This window comes from Hydra vulgaris, chromosome 12, assembly GCF_038396675.1.
Source record: "Hydra vulgaris chromosome 12, alternate assembly HydraT2T_AEP".
Taxonomy (NCBI): Eukaryota; Metazoa; Cnidaria; class Hydrozoa; order Anthoathecata; family Hydridae; genus Hydra; species Hydra vulgaris.
The window spans coordinates 36,796,095-36,814,830 of record NC_088931.1 but is presented as its reverse complement, the minus strand read 5'-3'; the positions used below and the strand labels follow the sequence as shown (position 1 = coordinate 36,814,830).

The 18,736-nt window shown below is 27.8% G+C and overlaps 1 protein-coding gene across 1 annotated transcript in view; it reads left to right on the top strand.

Moving 5' to 3' along the window:
- The window catches only part of LOC100202640 (protein FAM135A), a 63,120-nt gene that overhangs the window by 34,504 nt on the left and 9,880 nt on the right, over positions 1-18,736 (top strand). The window contains exons 5-13 of the mRNA XM_065813123.1: positions 255-1,117; positions 1,198-1,275; positions 8,162-8,975; positions 9,339-9,398; positions 9,596-9,696; positions 13,571-13,662; positions 13,761-13,858; positions 17,203-17,354; positions 18,425-18,535. Of these exons, the coding sequence (XP_065669195.1) occupies positions 255-1,117; positions 1,198-1,275; positions 8,162-8,975; positions 9,339-9,398; positions 9,596-9,696; positions 13,571-13,662; positions 13,761-13,858; positions 17,203-17,354; positions 18,425-18,535 (2,369 nt within the window). The remainder of the gene's footprint in view (positions 1-254; positions 1,118-1,197; positions 1,276-8,161; positions 8,976-9,338; positions 9,399-9,595; positions 9,697-13,570; positions 13,663-13,760; positions 13,859-17,202; positions 17,355-18,424; positions 18,536-18,736) is intronic.

Sequence of the window (18,736 nt, the reverse complement as noted above, 5' to 3'; positions counted from 1 at the left end):
ATTTCCCACTCAGTTCAGAAAAACTTTGATAGAAAAGCGTCTTTAGTTTTTGGCAATATTTACCTTATGTTAAATGTTAACTGGACTAATTTAATATATATATATATATATATATATATATATATATATATATATATATATATATATATATATATATATATATATATATATGTATATATATATATATGTATATATATATATATATGTATATATATATAAAAGTGAAAGTAAATTGCACAGCAATTTTTTTTTAGCCCTGCAACTCCAAAATCTTTAGAATATGCAAGTTCAAAGACACTTACAATGCATCTCAGTTTAAACCAGTCTTATCATGCTCATAGACCTGTTTTATTTGATTATTTTCATTTTGGTGCTTTAACTTTCACAGTTCACTCATGTACCACAGCTATACGACAGCCATGGTTAGCGGCATTAAAATCACTTCATCCTGTATGGAGTGGTAAATCAGGTAACACAAGGCAACTATGTTATAGCAGCTTGTTTGGAAAAGGATCTATTTTGATACCAACCCAAAAACTCGATAACCAACAAAAGAATAGTGCAATTATTTTTCACCGTAATGTTTGTTTAAAACTCCTTAAGCTATACGAACAGCTACTTTTATATTATCATTGGTGCATATCACTTTTGCCAGAATATTCTAAAGTAGGTCTAAGCAAAATTGATATTTATAACAAACTTGAGGTGTTGAATAATGAATTTTCTTTGTTGTGCACTGCTGAAGAAAACTACTTGCGTGTTGGTGATGACCTGTATTTATTAAGCACCGAATTAGATATGCTGTGGCAGCAGTTTCTTGAGCAGTTCAGTTTTAATGAAACCTTAGTTAAAAGACTTGCTGAAGAACATCACAAAGAACGTATTATGCATATTAAACAGGCTGTGTTTACAGAGGAGCATCCATGGGAATCATTATGTGTATCTCATGAATTAAGTACTTCTCAGCATAATCGAATGGCAAGTGCAGTGAGAAACTCTTTGTATTATCAGCTCATACCTCCTTTAAAATTACATTGCTCAAGCTTAGATGCAGATGGCTCTACTTTACCTATTATTTTTGAAGACAAATATATTCCAGGGAAAAAGAATGAACCAGGTTTGATTTTTAATCACTTCATTTTCCAATATTTTGAGTTTTAATTCTTAGTTAATTTAATTTTTTGTATATTCATATAGAGCAAAAACAAATTTCCATCACTGTTGATGAAAGTGTTGTAGATGGTGATTTTGTTGACATGGATATTAGAATAGAAGGTAAAATGTTTTTATTTCAAGTTATAAAACGTTAAGGGTTGGATATATATATATATATACACACACACACACACACACACACAATATGCAAAAAATAATAATTGTTCACTTAAAAAATATCACATTTTTTATATTAATGACCAAAATATTTGTACTAAACAGGTAAAATTTTAACAAAAATTGCATCTTAAGTTTACATTAGAATATCAATAACAAAATATTAAACAGAGTTTGTAAAGAAATAGTTACTTTTGTATGACGAAAATTTAGAAACTTAATAAAAAAAGCTACGGCAAAAAAATACGTTTCAAAAATAATGTCAAATTGATCAAATTTCATGAAATTAGTATTGATTGGGGCCTCTTTTGCACTTGGCCTCAGCTCGATAATTTTTTTTTAAACATCTTTGCTTCCAACAAGGCTGCAAGCAACCACTAATTAAAGTTGGAAGTTACTGAAAGAGAAAAGATGAAGATTGTAGAGCAAGATAACGATTGATGGACAACTTAAGGATTGTAAATTATATGAATCAGGAAAGCAAGATGAAGGAAGCGAATTCCAAAGAGCTGATGTTTGAGGAAAAAAACTAGACGAATAAGAGTTTTTGGAGCACTTAGGAACAGTCACAAAAAAAGGATGAGACTTAATTGAATGATGAGACTTAATTGAATTACGAGTAACACGAGAATGAATTTTAGTAGATGGCACAAAAGATGCTAGCTCTTTTGAGCAGTGCCCACTATAGTATTTGTAGAAAAGAGAAAGAGAAGCAACATTACGGCGATGTGATAATGGTTGGAGGTTGGCTGCAAGAGCAGGTTCAACTATGTTTACAATGCGTTTTTGCACCTTGTCTAAAAGAGAAAGGGCATCATTAGAAGATCAGCCCCAGATATGGCAACAGTATTCCATACAAGGCTGGATTTGAGCATTATAGAGATAGAGAATAGAATGCAGAGTAAGAAAGTGTCGAGCTCGATAAAGAGATACAACCTTAGCAGATGCTAATTTTGCAATGGGTTTGATATATGGTTTCTAAGAAAGATCGAAAGTAAGAGTTAATCCTTGAAGATGAAAAGTAGATGACTCATCGAGTACATTACCAATCATAAATATAAGAAGATCTAAATTTATTGCGATAATGATTGGCTGAAAAATATTGAGTTTTATCTGAATTTAAGTTCACCAGCTACTGTGAGCCCCATGCTTTCCAGCTCAAATGCCCCCTTCAAGCAATTAGAGAGTGTTGGCTTCTTATCATGACAAGAATAAATAGTATTATCATCAGCAAACAATGCCACCTTAGATCAGAATATCTGGAAGATCGTTAATGTAAATTAAAAAGAGTATAGGGCCAAGGAACCCTGAACCTTGAGGAGCCCCTGCAGATACAGAATAAGAAGAAGAGTGCTCTCCATTGAGGACAACTTATATACTACAATTTGAAAGGAATGATTCAATAATCTTAAAGATGTTACCAGATACACCGTAGGAAGAAAGCTTATGGAGAAGACCAGCATACCAAACATTATCAAAAGCTTTAGAAATGTCAAGAGCAATGGTCTTAACCTCTCCACCTTTATCTAATGCCTATCATTTATTACTGTTAGCAAATCAGCTAATAGTAATAATAAAAATAAAACCTATCAGTTATTACTGTTAGCAAATCAGCTAACAGTAATAACCGATAGGTTATTACTGTTAGCTTATTACATAGAACAAGAAGATACATAGAACGATAGAATATAGAAGATACATAGAACGAGATATGATACATAGAACGAGATATGATACAATTAGCGAGATATGATTACATAAAACGAGAAGATACATTGAACGAGAAGATCGAAATCCATACATAAGTAAGTTATTAAATTCAAGATGAGAGATTAAGTGTTTGTTAATTAAAGATTCAAAAACCTTGCTTATGATAGAAAGAAGACTAATGGGATGCAGGCCTTGTTAAGAAGCGTTATGCAGCTCGCATTTTGCTTGTGAAAAGGCGATTTGCCTATGCGTTCAGCAGTTTTGCGTTACGCAAAAACTTATATCTTTTAGAATATCTTTAATTATCTTTTGATATCGTTTATGTGACGTTTATTCTGAAGAAATAAAGTCATAAGTAAAAGCATTTAACCGCAATTGTAAACTAAATGATTTTTTGTTAAAGAAACAGTTTGTTTAATAAATTTTTTTATTGTTGATAAAAATTAGTTAAAAAAAATTAAGTGTTTTAAGTTTTATCTTAAGGAATTAAATATATAAATTCCTTTTAAATGTAAAAATTATTTTTTGTCATAATAGTTTAAAAAATGCACGATTTATTTTAATGTGAATAATATTAATAAGATATTTTGTTTATTGTTAATTCAATAACATAAAGTTTTAATGACATTCGTTTAATTTATGAAAATAAATTACGATCACGAATATGTTATCGGTAACTGATGAATAACAAAAAAACACCCTTTCTTGTTTAAAAACATTAAAAAGAGTTCACAAATTAAATAAGAAAAAATTTATTAACAGTTAATAAAATAATCAAAAACCAACTGTAAAATCATAAGAAAATAAACAAACATTATTTTACGTTTCATGAAAAGAATATTTTTTTCAAAATAAAATTTAGTTCATATTTGAAAAAAATAATAAAAATGACTTTTCAAATAGGAACTTAGATTTTATTTGTAACTTTTGTTCTAGTGAGAAAAAAACTAACTGTTTGTATGATTTTTAACGCGTTAATAAAATAACTTTAATTACAATGCGGTACTTGAAAAGACGCGAGTGACGCAATATAACTTCTAACGATGCAAAATATATATGCTGAGTTGAGTTACTAAGAAATACGTTACGCGTTTTCGCTACGCAGCGAAATCTCGTAACAAGGCCTGGGGATGGTAGTTAGATGAATCCGATTGCTCTCCAAGATTTTTGAAAATAGGGATAACAGATGTCTGTTTCCAGCAGACTTTTTATCATTAGCAGTTGCAGCTGCACAATGTGAGAAAAACCATGGAGAAGAATGAGGCTTGACCTGGAATCGTCGAGAGGGAATAAAGGGTTCCATGCCAGCCTGAATCCACAAAGTTATGTAAGATTCACATTTGTCAGCAGGAAGGCAAAAGATTTCTACCCAAGGGCCATCAGTTTTAAGGTTGTTGTTAGAGATATGATGATAAGGGGATTCAGATGGTGAAGAAGAATAGAGAGATCAAACTGTGATCAGAAGCACCTGAGGGTTAATGTGGAGAAACTGAGCGCTGACCAGGATCAGAAACAAGACATAAGTCGAGTAGAGAAGGTAAATGATTCAGGTTGTCTGGAAAGCAAGTTGGAAAGTTGACTACTTGAGTTAAGGATTGAGAAAGGCAAAAGTTGTGAGCTTTAATGCCTGCAGAGTCACTGACACTAGAGCCAAGCCATTTAGTGTGATGAGCATTAAAGTCATATTAGTGAATGATAGGTTTAGAGAACTTGGTGATGATCTTGGTTTTTTGTTTTATAATTTTTAAATTTGTTAAAGAACTTGACTAAGTTGATAGTACTCAGTACACTGTTTAATACCCCAAGCAATTGCCTCGTTACTAATAATAAACCCTTAGCCATAACAAAGGGCTCCAAATGTGGCCTTGGCAATGCACACTAAAAGTACAAACAGGGACACCATCCATGTGCAACAAGGCACTGTTAATACTTTGATATTTTTTAGCTGTTGATGGAATCAGCCTCTCTGAGAGCTACCACAGAGTTCAGGAAACCTGACTAACAGCCAGCCTCAGAACCATAAAACTGAGTTTTAGAGCTGTACCCTCATGAAGAGATAATAGAATGAGTTGCCTAGTCATAAAAACAGAGACACAAGCAAAACCCATGCATTGAGTCAAGAAGATTCAGCATTCAACAAACTGGAAACAATGTATTAAAAACACATCTGCGCCAGCCTAACAGATAAAGAAGGGGTGCGAGGCTGGACAACAGATAGAATCTATTTACCGCTTAAGTTTTTGCCTAGGAGGCTTTCTACAAGATAGAAGCCAGATGTATTTAATATCTGCCCAAGATGAGTATTTTTATCAAGACACTATCTCTAGCCTTTACTCAACCAAGAGCCCCAAGGCAGAGGGTGTTTCAAGGCAGCAGGACTTGAAGCAGATTGCACTGGGTTACATGTTACCAGTAGCTAAATCTAATAAATAAGTTTCTGATTGTATGAGGAGTCACTGTCATATTGTGGTCTTCTTGAACTTTTAAAGCTAGTTCAGCTGCGGAACCAAATCTATTTTTCTTTACATTAATGATGATAATGCAATCAATTTCACCCGTGCATTTTTGTCCTCTTCTAGCCACACTAGCAACAGTTCCAATCAGACCATGTTTGTTAACAATTGGTGACACTGTGGTAAAAAAAATTCCTATTTCTTTTTAGATATAATGGTAGGGTTTTTCTTGATTTTTCAAATCATTTACGAGGCTTTGTTGACAAAAAGACAAATGTTGCTTACTTAATGCAATTTTACTGAAATACTAAATTTTATTTTATTTCTAGGATAAAAGTGTTTAAAAAATATTTTCAGTTTTACTGACAAGTTAGATCGTTCAATTCTTTTGATTTACGCAAAAAAAATATATATCTTATTTGTTTGTGTATTATTATTATTATTTTTTTTTTTTACATTCAATTTTATGCATCATTAGATCAATTTTCTAAAATTCATTATGTTTCAATACACAAATAGATTCTTAGAACAATACTTAGTAAGATATCTGAAAAAAAATTAAAATTATTTAAGGAGCCCCCTTATCTGTAGTGGCCTTCTTGGTCTGGGGGAGGGGGGTGAATAAACATTAAAAACATAATAAACATAAAAAAGCAGTAATTTGCTGCAGAGAAACTTTTGTTACACTAAATAAAAATTCAGTTTCTTTTGCTTAATAGCATTCTCTATTTCAAATTCATAATCTGAAAAAATAATTGTCACCTTTTCAATAATATCATTAACATGATTATAATTATAAACTTTATTAATAGCTTCAAAAAGCTGGGAGTAGAAGACCAAACCTTTGTTAGGATTCAATATATTGCTTAGTGGAACGCTAATGCCATGTTTAAAAGTAGAAATAGTGGTGAGCACAATGTACACTTATTGTAAAAAAACATTGTCATGAAGCTCACTTTAAAATCCTTTGACATAAAAATACATATTGTTTTATCTTTTTGCCAAGATATTACAATATTTTCATATTTTTTGTAATTCATTGTCAGGATTCTATCCAGACAAGGAATTACAAAAAAAAATTTAAGTTTATATTCGTGGTCAACAAAAATGATTATAAGCACATAACATAATGTTTTTGAGAATGATATTTAGCATTGCAAAATGACAGGGGCAGCACTTTTAGTTTTTTAAAATAAAAATTATTAATAAGTATTATGCATGGCAATGTCTAGACACACCTCTCCTTGTTTGATGAAAATGCTATTTTGACTTCCCAATTTCTTATTGTTTGCATTAAGAGATGTGACATCAAGAAAATTCATAATTTTTAAAATCATGCTTATTTACATTTGAAAAGCCAATATTTCAGAAAAGTTATATCTTTTCTAATTTTATCAAGCTGTGGACCAGATGTTTCATGCTCCATCATAATTGCCGATTGTTACATTAAAGCAGTCATGTATATTTGTCATGTATATTTCGGTCATTTATAATTATATCTATATTATAGACATTTTTTATCTTTTGATATAGCTAAAATAGTTGTGCCACCTATCAGCTATAGAAATCTTTTCTAAAAGAAGAAAGTTTTTAACTTGTCATATAAAACTTTATGCAGATGATATAAAGTTATATAGTTCATACTGTGACATGGATCTAAGCCATGATTTAGCTGTTGCTCTAAATAGACTGGTAATATAGGCAGATATATGGCAACTAAAAATTGCTAGTAGTAAGTGTTTTTCACGTAGAATAGCATCTCATTATGCAAAGGTATAAAGGTTAACTATAAATTAGGTGAGTGTACTTTAGCTTGGTTCTCCAACCCAAATGATCTAGGAGTTACAGTGGACTGTAACCTTAATTATAAAAAAATATTTTTAATGTCATCCATCAAGCTAACTCTAGAGCATACTTAATTTTGAAATGTTTTAAAACTCGCGACCCTTGTATCCTAGTTAGAACTTTCACTACCTATATACGACCAATTTTAGAAATATTGTTCTCCAGTTTGGTCGCCACACCCAAATTAGATTGATTAAATCAGTTGAAAGTGTCCAACAAAAGTTTACTAAGAAAATTAGGAATCTTAGAAATTTGTCCTATCATAATAGACTACAGTTGCTTGGTTTAGAATTGCTTCGATGCCTTAGAATTGACTTAGTAACGTGTTTTAAAATTTTTCGTAAACTTATTAGTACTGAACAATCTTTGTTCTTTAAGATTGACAAAAATAGCCACACCCGGGGTCATATTTATAAAATACGCAAACAATTTTGGATTCAAGAAAATATAGTTTTTCTTTCCAAGTTGCTGACATGTGGAACAATATCGCTTTGATTACTTTTTTTATTTTCTGTGAGACAAGTGTAGACCATTGATTATATCAAGCATTGTTGTACTTTGTCACCTTTACATTAAGATGTTGTACTTTATGTGTCACCTTTAGATTGAGTTGTTGTACTTTATGTCACCTTTACATTGAGATGCTTTATACTTGATCTTAAATTCAGTAATCAAAGAATTTTATTAGCCGTAAAAACACTTTAAAAGAATACTTAAAATTATAAAATCGAGAAAAGTAGCAATAAATATATCCAGAGTTTAGAACCATTCCCCTTGGTTTTTAAAATGTTTTATATTATTTAATTCTAATTTTTCTTTAGGCACAACAGATTTTATTACAAAACTATGCAATTCAAATGAAAATCAAATAAACCACAAAAACAGTGTAACACATATGCAATTTGATAAAAATAAAGATGTAGATACTGTTGACTCGTCCTTTAGAAGAAGTAACACAACTAATAATGATAAATACGATATGATGGATCATTGGCAGTTTTCTCCTTCTGATTTAAAAAAACCTATGAAAGAAACAGACTTAACAGGACCTGAGTACTCGTCACAGTGGAGTGTTCAAAAATGTGTTTCCTTAAGCTCAAATCAAGTTTTATCTTCTAAGGATTTGTTAAGTATTTTGTACAATGATTGCAATTTTAGTTCTGCTACTGACTTTATACCTTTATGTACAAAACTTGATGAATTAAAAACATTGAATCAAAGTTTATTATCTTTACCGGACACTAAAAAGACATTTCAACCTGCTTATGAGCATGATTTAAAACCTCATTTACGCAGGTCATTTACTTCTGGCAAAAGATATGCTCATTCTTCAGCACCCGGAAGAAGATCTGTTTTTTATACCCCATTAAATGGTGTTAAATTTAAAGAAACACCTACAACTAAAGAGACATTATTTCTTGAAGGTTTGGACCTGGCTGAAAATAAAGCTAGTGTTTCCATTGATAGAAGTCTGGAAAACAATAATAAAGTTATCAATTTACCATCTCCTTCTGATCTTGGAAAACCCAAACTATGGAGTTGCTTTCCTGCTATCAAGAGTTCGAGTAAGAGAAATTCGTATAGAATGTCGCTTCAATCTCCATATGCAGTAGTAACACAAGAAAATTCATCTAGGTAATATTTTTGTTTCTTAGATTTTTACTAAGATTTTGTTACTCAGTTTTCTGAAAGATTAACTTAACATTAAATTTAAAAAATTAAGTCTGGTTTTTAATTAAAGAAGATTGAAATTTTTTTTACACTAGTTTTTTTTTTTTTTTTGAACAAATTTAGAACAAAGCTTTTATTTAAAAATATGAGTGGTAACTTTTATATAATCATGTATATTTTCCTAATATATCAGCTTTCATATCATCATATGTATATTGTCATCATATTTCAGCATTTATATCATCATGTGTATTTCATCATGTGTATTATCACTTGTTGTTACAGCATAATAAATAGTGTATAAAAACTTTTTAATTTAAAATGCAGGTTTCAAAGAGCAAAAGAAAATTTGGAGTTTAATTTGAATTTTAGATTCCACAATTATAGGTAAGCATAATTATAGGTAAACTAGTATATACAATTATAGTTAAACGAGTATATGCAATTATAGGTAAGCTAGTATATACAATTATAGTTAAATTAGTATACACACTTAGAGTAAGCTAATAAAAGTTGTTAATTTTAATAATTGTCATTTTTTTATATATAATTTTAGTGGTTTTTATAGGATTGTTTTTTTATAGTCATTTTCAAAATGAAATCAATGTTAAAGAATACTTTACCCAAAAAATTACATCCACAACTGAAAATGTCCATCTTGTAGTTTGCGTGCATGGATTGGATGGTGTGTTTTCTGAATTATTATCTTTTTTTTATACGTTTTTATAAATTTTTTACTTGGATGTTCTCCTAAATTCTCAGGTAATAGTTTTGTGAAATAAAATAAATCCACATAAGTTTTTCAATTCATTTCCTGTTTAATTTTTATCAAGTACTAACTTGACATAAGTTGGTATCATGTTCTCAAGTTCTTTTTAATTATAAAGTTTTAGTGCTCACAAGTTTAGTTAAGTTCCAACTCTTTCCGCTAAGTTCCAAATCTTTCACTTAAAATTTAGAATTTAGTTTTCATAATCTAAAAAGTATGAACTACTGATATTACAAAAAACTAAAAAAAATATTTAGTTAGTAGTTAGAAGCTAAAAGTTGTCAAATCTGCACGTGCTCAACCTCTTTCAAAATGTCAAATATAAAGTAAAGGTAATACTCCAAATATTAATGGGCTCGCTTTAGGGATGATAAAAAAAAAAGAATAGTTTGCTAAAAATAATGAAATTAGTTTTTTGTTTGATTTTAAAACAAGTCTCCATAGTAACTCTCATGAAATTTTTTTTTTATTCAACTGCTCAAGTTATTTTTCGTTAAAGTAAGAACAGTTTTTAGCTGAAGTCAAACCAAAAGCGGAACTCTACAACCAAAATTTTTTATATATAAAGTAAATGAAAAAATTGTTTCTTATAATTTTAGTTAAGTAGTATTTTTTTCATTTCCAGTTGTTATTAAGAAATAATGTGTTTATTAAATTAAGTAATGATATTAAGAAATAGATAAAATGAAAATTCGCTCATTAGACTTAAGCTAAAAAGAGGAGGGGAAGTAAATAGTAAAAAAAATGTATCACATGTCACAGCCTAGTTTTAAAAATGCATTAAAAATGTTTAGACAAATTATCTAACCAATTACCTAGTAAAAAATGTAGGTATGAAAACAACAACAAACATAAAAAAAACCACCAAATACATTTAATTTTTAAAATAGTTTTTTACATGTTCCATATCTGAAGCTTCATAATACAATAGTAGCTATATTTAAAACTTAATTAACACTATCTTTCATGATATTAAAATAATCCAAAATCCAATTTATATATAACAGTTTTCACACATTTTTAATTAAATTCATCATTAAATTAACTTAAAAAAACATTAACTATGTATTAAATGCTGAAAATTCCACAACAGTTGACTTCAATTTGCTTAGCAAAGTCTGAGTGGTTTTATTGTCTTTTAGGCCTAATCTGTGTCTTTTTCAATTCATAGTGAACAGGTTCACCTGCATGTTCTGAGTAAACTTTAAGTCCACAACAGCAGTTTCATTCACATTTCAGACACAATGTTAGCATTTATTTTTTCTCTAATGTTTGCTTCATTGCTTGTGACCTTCTTAAAAATTAGAAATAAATTTAGTTTCCCTTGATCACAAGCAAGAAAATTTAGTTTACTCAAAAAGTCTGTTGGCATTGTTGCCATCAAATCTGTGGTAATTTTTAAAAAATATACAACTTGAGTTTAACTATTGTTTAAAGCCAGGCCATAGTTTTGAAAATAGTTTTGCAAAAGTTGTATCTGTTCCAATTAATTTAAATTTTTAATAATAGCGTTTGGATCCTTTTCAAGATATAAAGCATTTAGATTAATTGTATTTTGTAATCAGTCAACTTTGATTTTGGTTTTTCAAATTCTGTGACTGTAGTTATAGTTAAGGTAACCAAGTATTCAGTTCTCTCAAACAACACAACAGAACAGTCAATCTTTTGAGGATTAGGAGGATCAACTCCTAAGATTTCCATTGCATTTCAATACTCCCTCTATAATAGCAACAATAAAATAACCCTAAACTCCTTTGTCATCATTCAGTTTAGTGCTACTTTTATGATGCAGATTAAAAACATTCATGGTGAACTTTAAAAAACCTTGATCAGAATCCACGTCAAATCAATTGTAGAATCCATGTCAACTCTTACAATTGTAGAAGGAGGGTTTTTTTTCAGTGATTAAAACATAATTAGTGAAAATATGATAAATTCTCAATAAATCACTGAAAATATGATAAATTAATCAATAAATCACTAAAAATATGATAATAAATCACGAAAAATACAATAAATTACTCAATAAATCACTGAAAATATAATAAATTACTCAATAAATCACTGAAAATATAATAAATTACTCAATAAATCACTGAAAATATAATAAATTCATCAGTTTCTTTTATATAAACCTTTTATTTATTTACTAAATCACCAGTTTCCAAAAATTCTTCTTCTTTACAAAAATTGTTTCAAAAGATACTTGATTAAGATCAACACAGTCATTTTTTTTTTTCAGTGTCAGCTGCAATAATCAATGGTTTACTTAAATTGCAATTTTGAATTTTGCACCTCTGAAAAGTTTTTCTGTACCATTTTTGTATTTAAGATACTCTGCTATTTTGCACTTGGCATATTGCACTTTACACTATTTACTTTACTTTACATATGGCATTTTACACAATCCTCATGAATATGCTGCATTAACTAAACTTTTCACAGTTTAAACATCCCCACAAAAATGGAGTAATACCTGACTTAACAACTTCACAACATTTTAATCACATTTTATTTATTTTTTTGATTCAAATCAGAATCTTGGAAAAACTTGATATTTCTAAAACATTTAAAGATCTTATGACAACAAATATTTTTTAATGCAATTTTTTTTTATATAAACTCAATGACTGTAAATTTAAAAAGACTTTAATTATGATGTCCATTATTCTATTTGTGTAAAGCTAAATAAACAAAATGTTCAAAAGAAAATTTTTTTTCAAAATTATTAAGGCTATTTTTTTTTAAACTTATCATTAAAATACAGTTTTTTTCTTTTACAAAATTAAAAAGTATATATGCTAAATAAAGCTAATTCAACACTCAAGTCATAAATATAACTATTCATTTAGCTTATTAACCTGAAAATTTTGCTTTAGCCATTTATCAAGGTATTTTCTATCTAATACCAATTTCTTCAAACAACTTCAGCATAGTTATCTAAATTTTGATAATGGCTCAAATAAACGTTTGTATTTTTTCTTCAATAACTTTAATTATTTTATGAAGCAAAGTTAGCTTTTTTCAAAAGATTTCAAACCACTGGTTGCCACTGTCAAACATTTTGAGCCTGGTTGCCACTGTCAAACAAAATATATTAAACTATTTTAACAAAATATAAATTAAAAAAGTTTTATTAAGAAAAATTTTCTACATTTTTTCTACATGTTGGTGTTAAAGTGAACTTTTTGGAAATCTTTGCAAAGAATTTTTTTATATCCGTGTTAGTTAGTTTTCTTGCATTTATGCCAAAATTGAACTATTTTTTATATAATTAAAATGGAAATATTTTTTTTTGACAATGATTTGTGATAATGTGAAACAAAAGTAATCATTGAAACATTTGAAAATAATTATCAGAAAAAAATAATTGTAAATATCTAAAAAGTATAATTGTTAACAACTAAAAATTGGATTATTTAAAATTTGAAGAGAAACTGTCAGAATCTGTTGATTAGTTATACTTTTTTAAGTTATTTTATCCAAATTTTTTTTAAGATAAGGGTTTTAATATGGACATTTTATACTCATGTATTGTTACTTGTGGTTATTCTAAAGTCCCAATCCTAGCCCTAAGTCCTATCTTTACTTGTGAGTTAGTTAAAGGTTTTCTTTAGAGTTACTTAGGTCCTAATGTAAGCATTTTGTGATAAAATTTCTTGATAATGATCCTCAAAGGTAGAAGGTGTAATGCATAATTTTTTAAACTGGTTATAAAAGTTTTCTAGTGGTTGCCAAGGTTTCTAAACACATTTTGAAGAGAAATAAATATTTTTTCTTTGCATTTTAGGAAATCGTGATGATTTGAGACTTGTGAGATGTTACCTGGAAATGGCTTCTCCATTAGCTAATTTTGATTTTTTAATGTCAGAAGTTAACCAGGTAAAACATTTTGAACTGTTTAACATAAGCTTCATTGTGTTTTTATATTATAAAAAAATTTTATATTATATTTATATATATTATAAAAAATTTTTTAGGATGATACTTTTTGTGATATCGATATTATGACTCAGCGATTAGTTGAAGAAATAAAAAATTACATTAGTGACCAAAAAATAGAAGTTTCCAAAATGAGGTGCGTTTAATAAATGTTCATAAAATAATTGTTTGTTTATATGTTTTTAGTTAACTCAACTGGTTTTTATCGATACAAATGACATCTAAACTTTATTATTGTGGTTAAAATAAATTTTACTTTTATAAAATAAAAATTACATAAATAAATAAATTTATTACTTACTAAAAGCAAGACACCTACTTGCTCTTTGTGCGACTAATTTAAATTTGGCTGTTTTATTTTTTAGTTTTATTGTTGATGGCTACTAAACTCTGATTTACAAAGACTCAATGTTTCAGTCTGAACTTTTTGGATCTCACTTCTTGCTACTGCTTTGAGTAGTAGCAAGAAGTGGGATTTGATCCAAAAAAAAAAGTGTAGTAGTAGCAAGAAGTGATTTTACATCTCACTTCTTGCTACTACTTAAAATCTGACTGAGATCTATTTTATGATTTTGTTTGTGGTAGTCCTTATGCTGATATCTTTCATATTTCTGCTGAAAATTGCACCTCTAATTTCCTGGATTCAGCTAGACAGGAAGCTTTTATTTCTTCCTGTAGGTTTTAAGCTTTGTTCATTGCTGTGGCTTTTTCCTTCTTGTACATTTGCTATTTCTAAGCATTTGCTATTTCTAAGCATGAAGAGAATGTATATTTTTTACTATTGCAGGAAATCAATTTAAAAAAGTACTTTCAGAACTATTTGTAAAACAACTTTTCCTCTAACTCATCTCCTGAATCTAAAGGCCACATTCTTTTTGTCATCCCAAACAAACAGGTTAATTCATTGTTAGACATCCGTTGTTAGACATCTTTCTTGCTTATTTTTGCTAAAATTTCTGACTTATTTTCAACTCTTCTGCAGATATATCAGATAATATTCCTGTTACAGTCTTACAAAAGTGCTTTTTTAATTTAATTGCATAACTGAACCTTGTTTTACTTCCTTCTAGAAAATGATGTTGGTAGTTTCAAGATCTAAAGATTCTGGAGATTGCCCAGTCTCCTCTAACTTATCCTCTTTTAGTTTTCATACCACTCATAGCAAAGTCTGTGAAATCTTAAATAACAAACTTCTCTTATCTTGAGTCTAACAACTCACTAAAAATATTTTTATCCTTGTACTGTTCTACTGTTAAACTGTATTGTTAAATTCTACTGTTAAAGATAAGTTCAGATTGAGTCATATTTATATATATATATATATATATATATATATATATATATATATATATATATATATATATATATATATATATATATATATATATATATATATATATATATATATATATATATATATATATATATATATATATATATATATATATATATATATATAGAACCCTTAGATGTGGTCCGAAAGTTTTTTCCATATTTTGTTGACAAAAAGTAAAAATTAAAATGCAAGACCGGAATTTTTTTTTTTATTAATGGTAGACTGCCTGCCCCAACCAAACCCTCAGTCGATGTAGCAGCACTCCCTTGCGGGTCAGGCTATTTGTCAGTCGATGTAGCAGAACTCCCTTGCGAGTCAGGCTATTTGTCAGTCGATGTAGCAGCACTCCCTTGTGAGTCAGGCTATAATATAGTCGATGTAGCAACACTCCGCGCATGATTTACAGTAAAAAAAATAAAAATAAAAACATTTTATTTAAAAAAATAAAAATAAAAACATTTTATTAAAAAAAATAAAAATAAAAACATTGTTTATATTGTTAAAAACATTCAGAATGTTTTAAAAACATTCAGAATGTTTTAAAAACATTCAGAATGTTTTTAAAAACATTCTGGTCAATTAAATTTGCGTTTTTGTGGTTTTTTTATATAACAATTAATTTGTAATTAAATTAATGGTTTTGACTTTCGTCCAACACGAAAATGTTGGACGAAAGTCAAAAGTAATTAAAAGTGACGTATGTGTTGGCGTAAGAATCACTTTTTTCCTTCCGCTCTTTCCAAAGACAACAAACTATAGATCTATATATATATATATATATATATATATATATATATATATATATATATATATATATATATATATATATATATATATATATATATATATATATGTATAAATAATGTATATATATGTATATATATATATGTATAATTAATATATATATATGTATATATATATATATATATATATATGTATATGTATATGTATATATATATGTATAAATAATATATATATATGTATAAATAATATATATATATATATATATGTATAAATAATATATATATACACGGGCTATTCTAGATTGTTTTCAACAGCGTCAACTGTATTTGGGCGTCGCTTATTAAAATTTAATTAAAATTTGAGGATTTTTTTTTTTTTGTTGCAAAAAATATGATTATTCAAAATTTTTTTCCTAGAATAGCCCCTGATATAATATGTAAATATATATATATATATATATATATATATATATATATATATATATATATATATATATATATATGTATATATATATATATATATATGTATATATATATATATATATGTATATATATATATATGTATATATATATATATATATATATATATATATATATATATATATATATATATATGTATATGTATTATATATAATATAGGGTAAGTTTATGTACCTAGAGCCTAATTTTTTCAAGGCTCAAATTCAAGGCCTCAAACTTGTTTAAAAAATAATGAAACTGATATGACCCTAATTAATTGTACCTAGGGCTACTAGCTATTGTACCTAGAGCTGCTCTGTGAAAATTAGGTTTAACTCCATAATAAATTGACAACAAAAATAGACACATAAATTTGATTAAAAATTTGTTTAATCTTAGATTATTTTCAAATAATTTATCTAGTGTTACTTAATTGCAACACTTGAAAAAATAACAAAATTGGCTAATAGTTCTGAGCAAAATTGAAAAAAAAGTCTGCACATAAAATGGTAGACCCAAAATAACCAAGAGAAAAAAATATCCTGCACCAATCAAAATTCAATAATTTACCTTGTTATCAAGCAAATTCTTTATGCACATATGCCCTAGATACAAGCAAACTATATGGCCCTAGGTACAAGAAATGTACCTAGTAATATATATAATAATATTGTAATACTTATAAAGTAATTGTAATATTATGTACTTTATGCAAATGTACTTTTCTAACTGGTCTGACACAATCTCTCTGTGTGTATGCCATTGTCAAAAAATTAGGAAAAATGTTCTTGTAGCATATTCTTTTGTCAAAAATTATTGATTGTTTTAACTAAATAATTTATTCTTATATTTATTTTTAGTGAATTTTTTAACAAAATTACCATTAAAAACCATCAAATAAACTCACACCTTACTGAGTCATTTAAATTTTTTTATTCTTAGTTTTATTGGTCACTCACTTGGGAATATTATAATTCGAAATGCTGTTATTCATTCACATCTTTTTGAGTACCGATCAAAATTGTGGACATTTCTTTCGCTTTCAGGACCTCATCTTGGCATTCAATTTCATACCAGTAATTTGGTTAGCACTGGTGAGGTTTTTCAGTTGTTTGTTTAAAAAAATTTTCACTACTATTTGAATGTCTTTAAAATATCAAGTTTATGAATAAAAAACATAGCTTAATAATTCTGTATATATAAAAAAAATATATGTTTTTTAATCATAAATTTATAATAATAATAAAATGAAAATATGTTTATGAATTTTTTGTTGTTTTTTTTACAAGTTTTATTAGAAGAAAAAAGTTTTATATAATATGAGTTGGATTAATTAGATTGTGTTTAACTGATTATATAATTTAGGTAGGTGCACCCTTCACTACCCTATGCACAGGTAGGTGCATCCTTCCAAATTAATGACATGGGGTAAATAACATTTTATTAATCAAATAGTTATTTATAAACCTTTGGGTTTTGTGAAGATGGTATAGTAGATATTTTTTGTTAAATAACAATTTTTTTTTATTAAATACAAAAACAACTTTCTACTTAAGTTTTTAAAAATGTTGTAATTGTTGCAAAATTGAAGACAGTAAAATTAATTTTACATAAATTGGGGTCTAAGGGGTTGTCCATAAATTACATCACGCTTTGTGGAAGGGGGGTAGTGATAGTGTTAGACTGATACAAAATTTGTTCCTAAAGAGTTACAATATTGAGGAAGGGGGGGGGTTGGAGGGGTAAAAAATGGTCAAAAAAATGCATAATGTAATTTGTGGATGACCCCTAAGTTAACTGGTTGAATGGAGTGAAAAATTTTAGCAAAATTTTTGAGTAAAAAGTCAATATAGCGAAATGGAGTTTAAAATATACTATTTACAAAAAAATATAAATGAAGTCTCAAGAATCAAAATAAACAGATTTATTTGTTATGTCTAAAAATGGGAGAAACAAATGCTTTATTACAGCAAAAATAAAAAATTAATCAAATCTAAATATTAAATAAAATTTTTTATGGTAGGTGATAAAATTTTTAAATATTAAATATGAAAGCTATTTGAGCCATCCTCTTTCAGATGATGATTTTCAGTGGAGTTCAGATTAAATATGTGAAGTTTGACTTTATATATTAACCATAATTTATGTGAACATTACTTTTAAGGAATGTGGTTAATGCAAAAATGGAAAAAAGGTGGCTCCTTGGTGCAGTTAGCTCTAAATGATTCAACTGATCTTAGAGACACATTTATGTATAGATTAAGTTTAACTAATGGTAAGCCTTTCATGTGAATGTATGAAATTAACTTTTTTATACTGAATGTGTTTTCATCATAGTTTTTACTTTTAGTTGGCTAGAGAAAAATTAAATATTGGTTATATTATTGCAGTCTTTTTTTAATATTCTATATTTATAACTTATATAATATGATAATTTTGCTTTAAAGGAAAAAAAAAAAAAATTGGTATTATGATA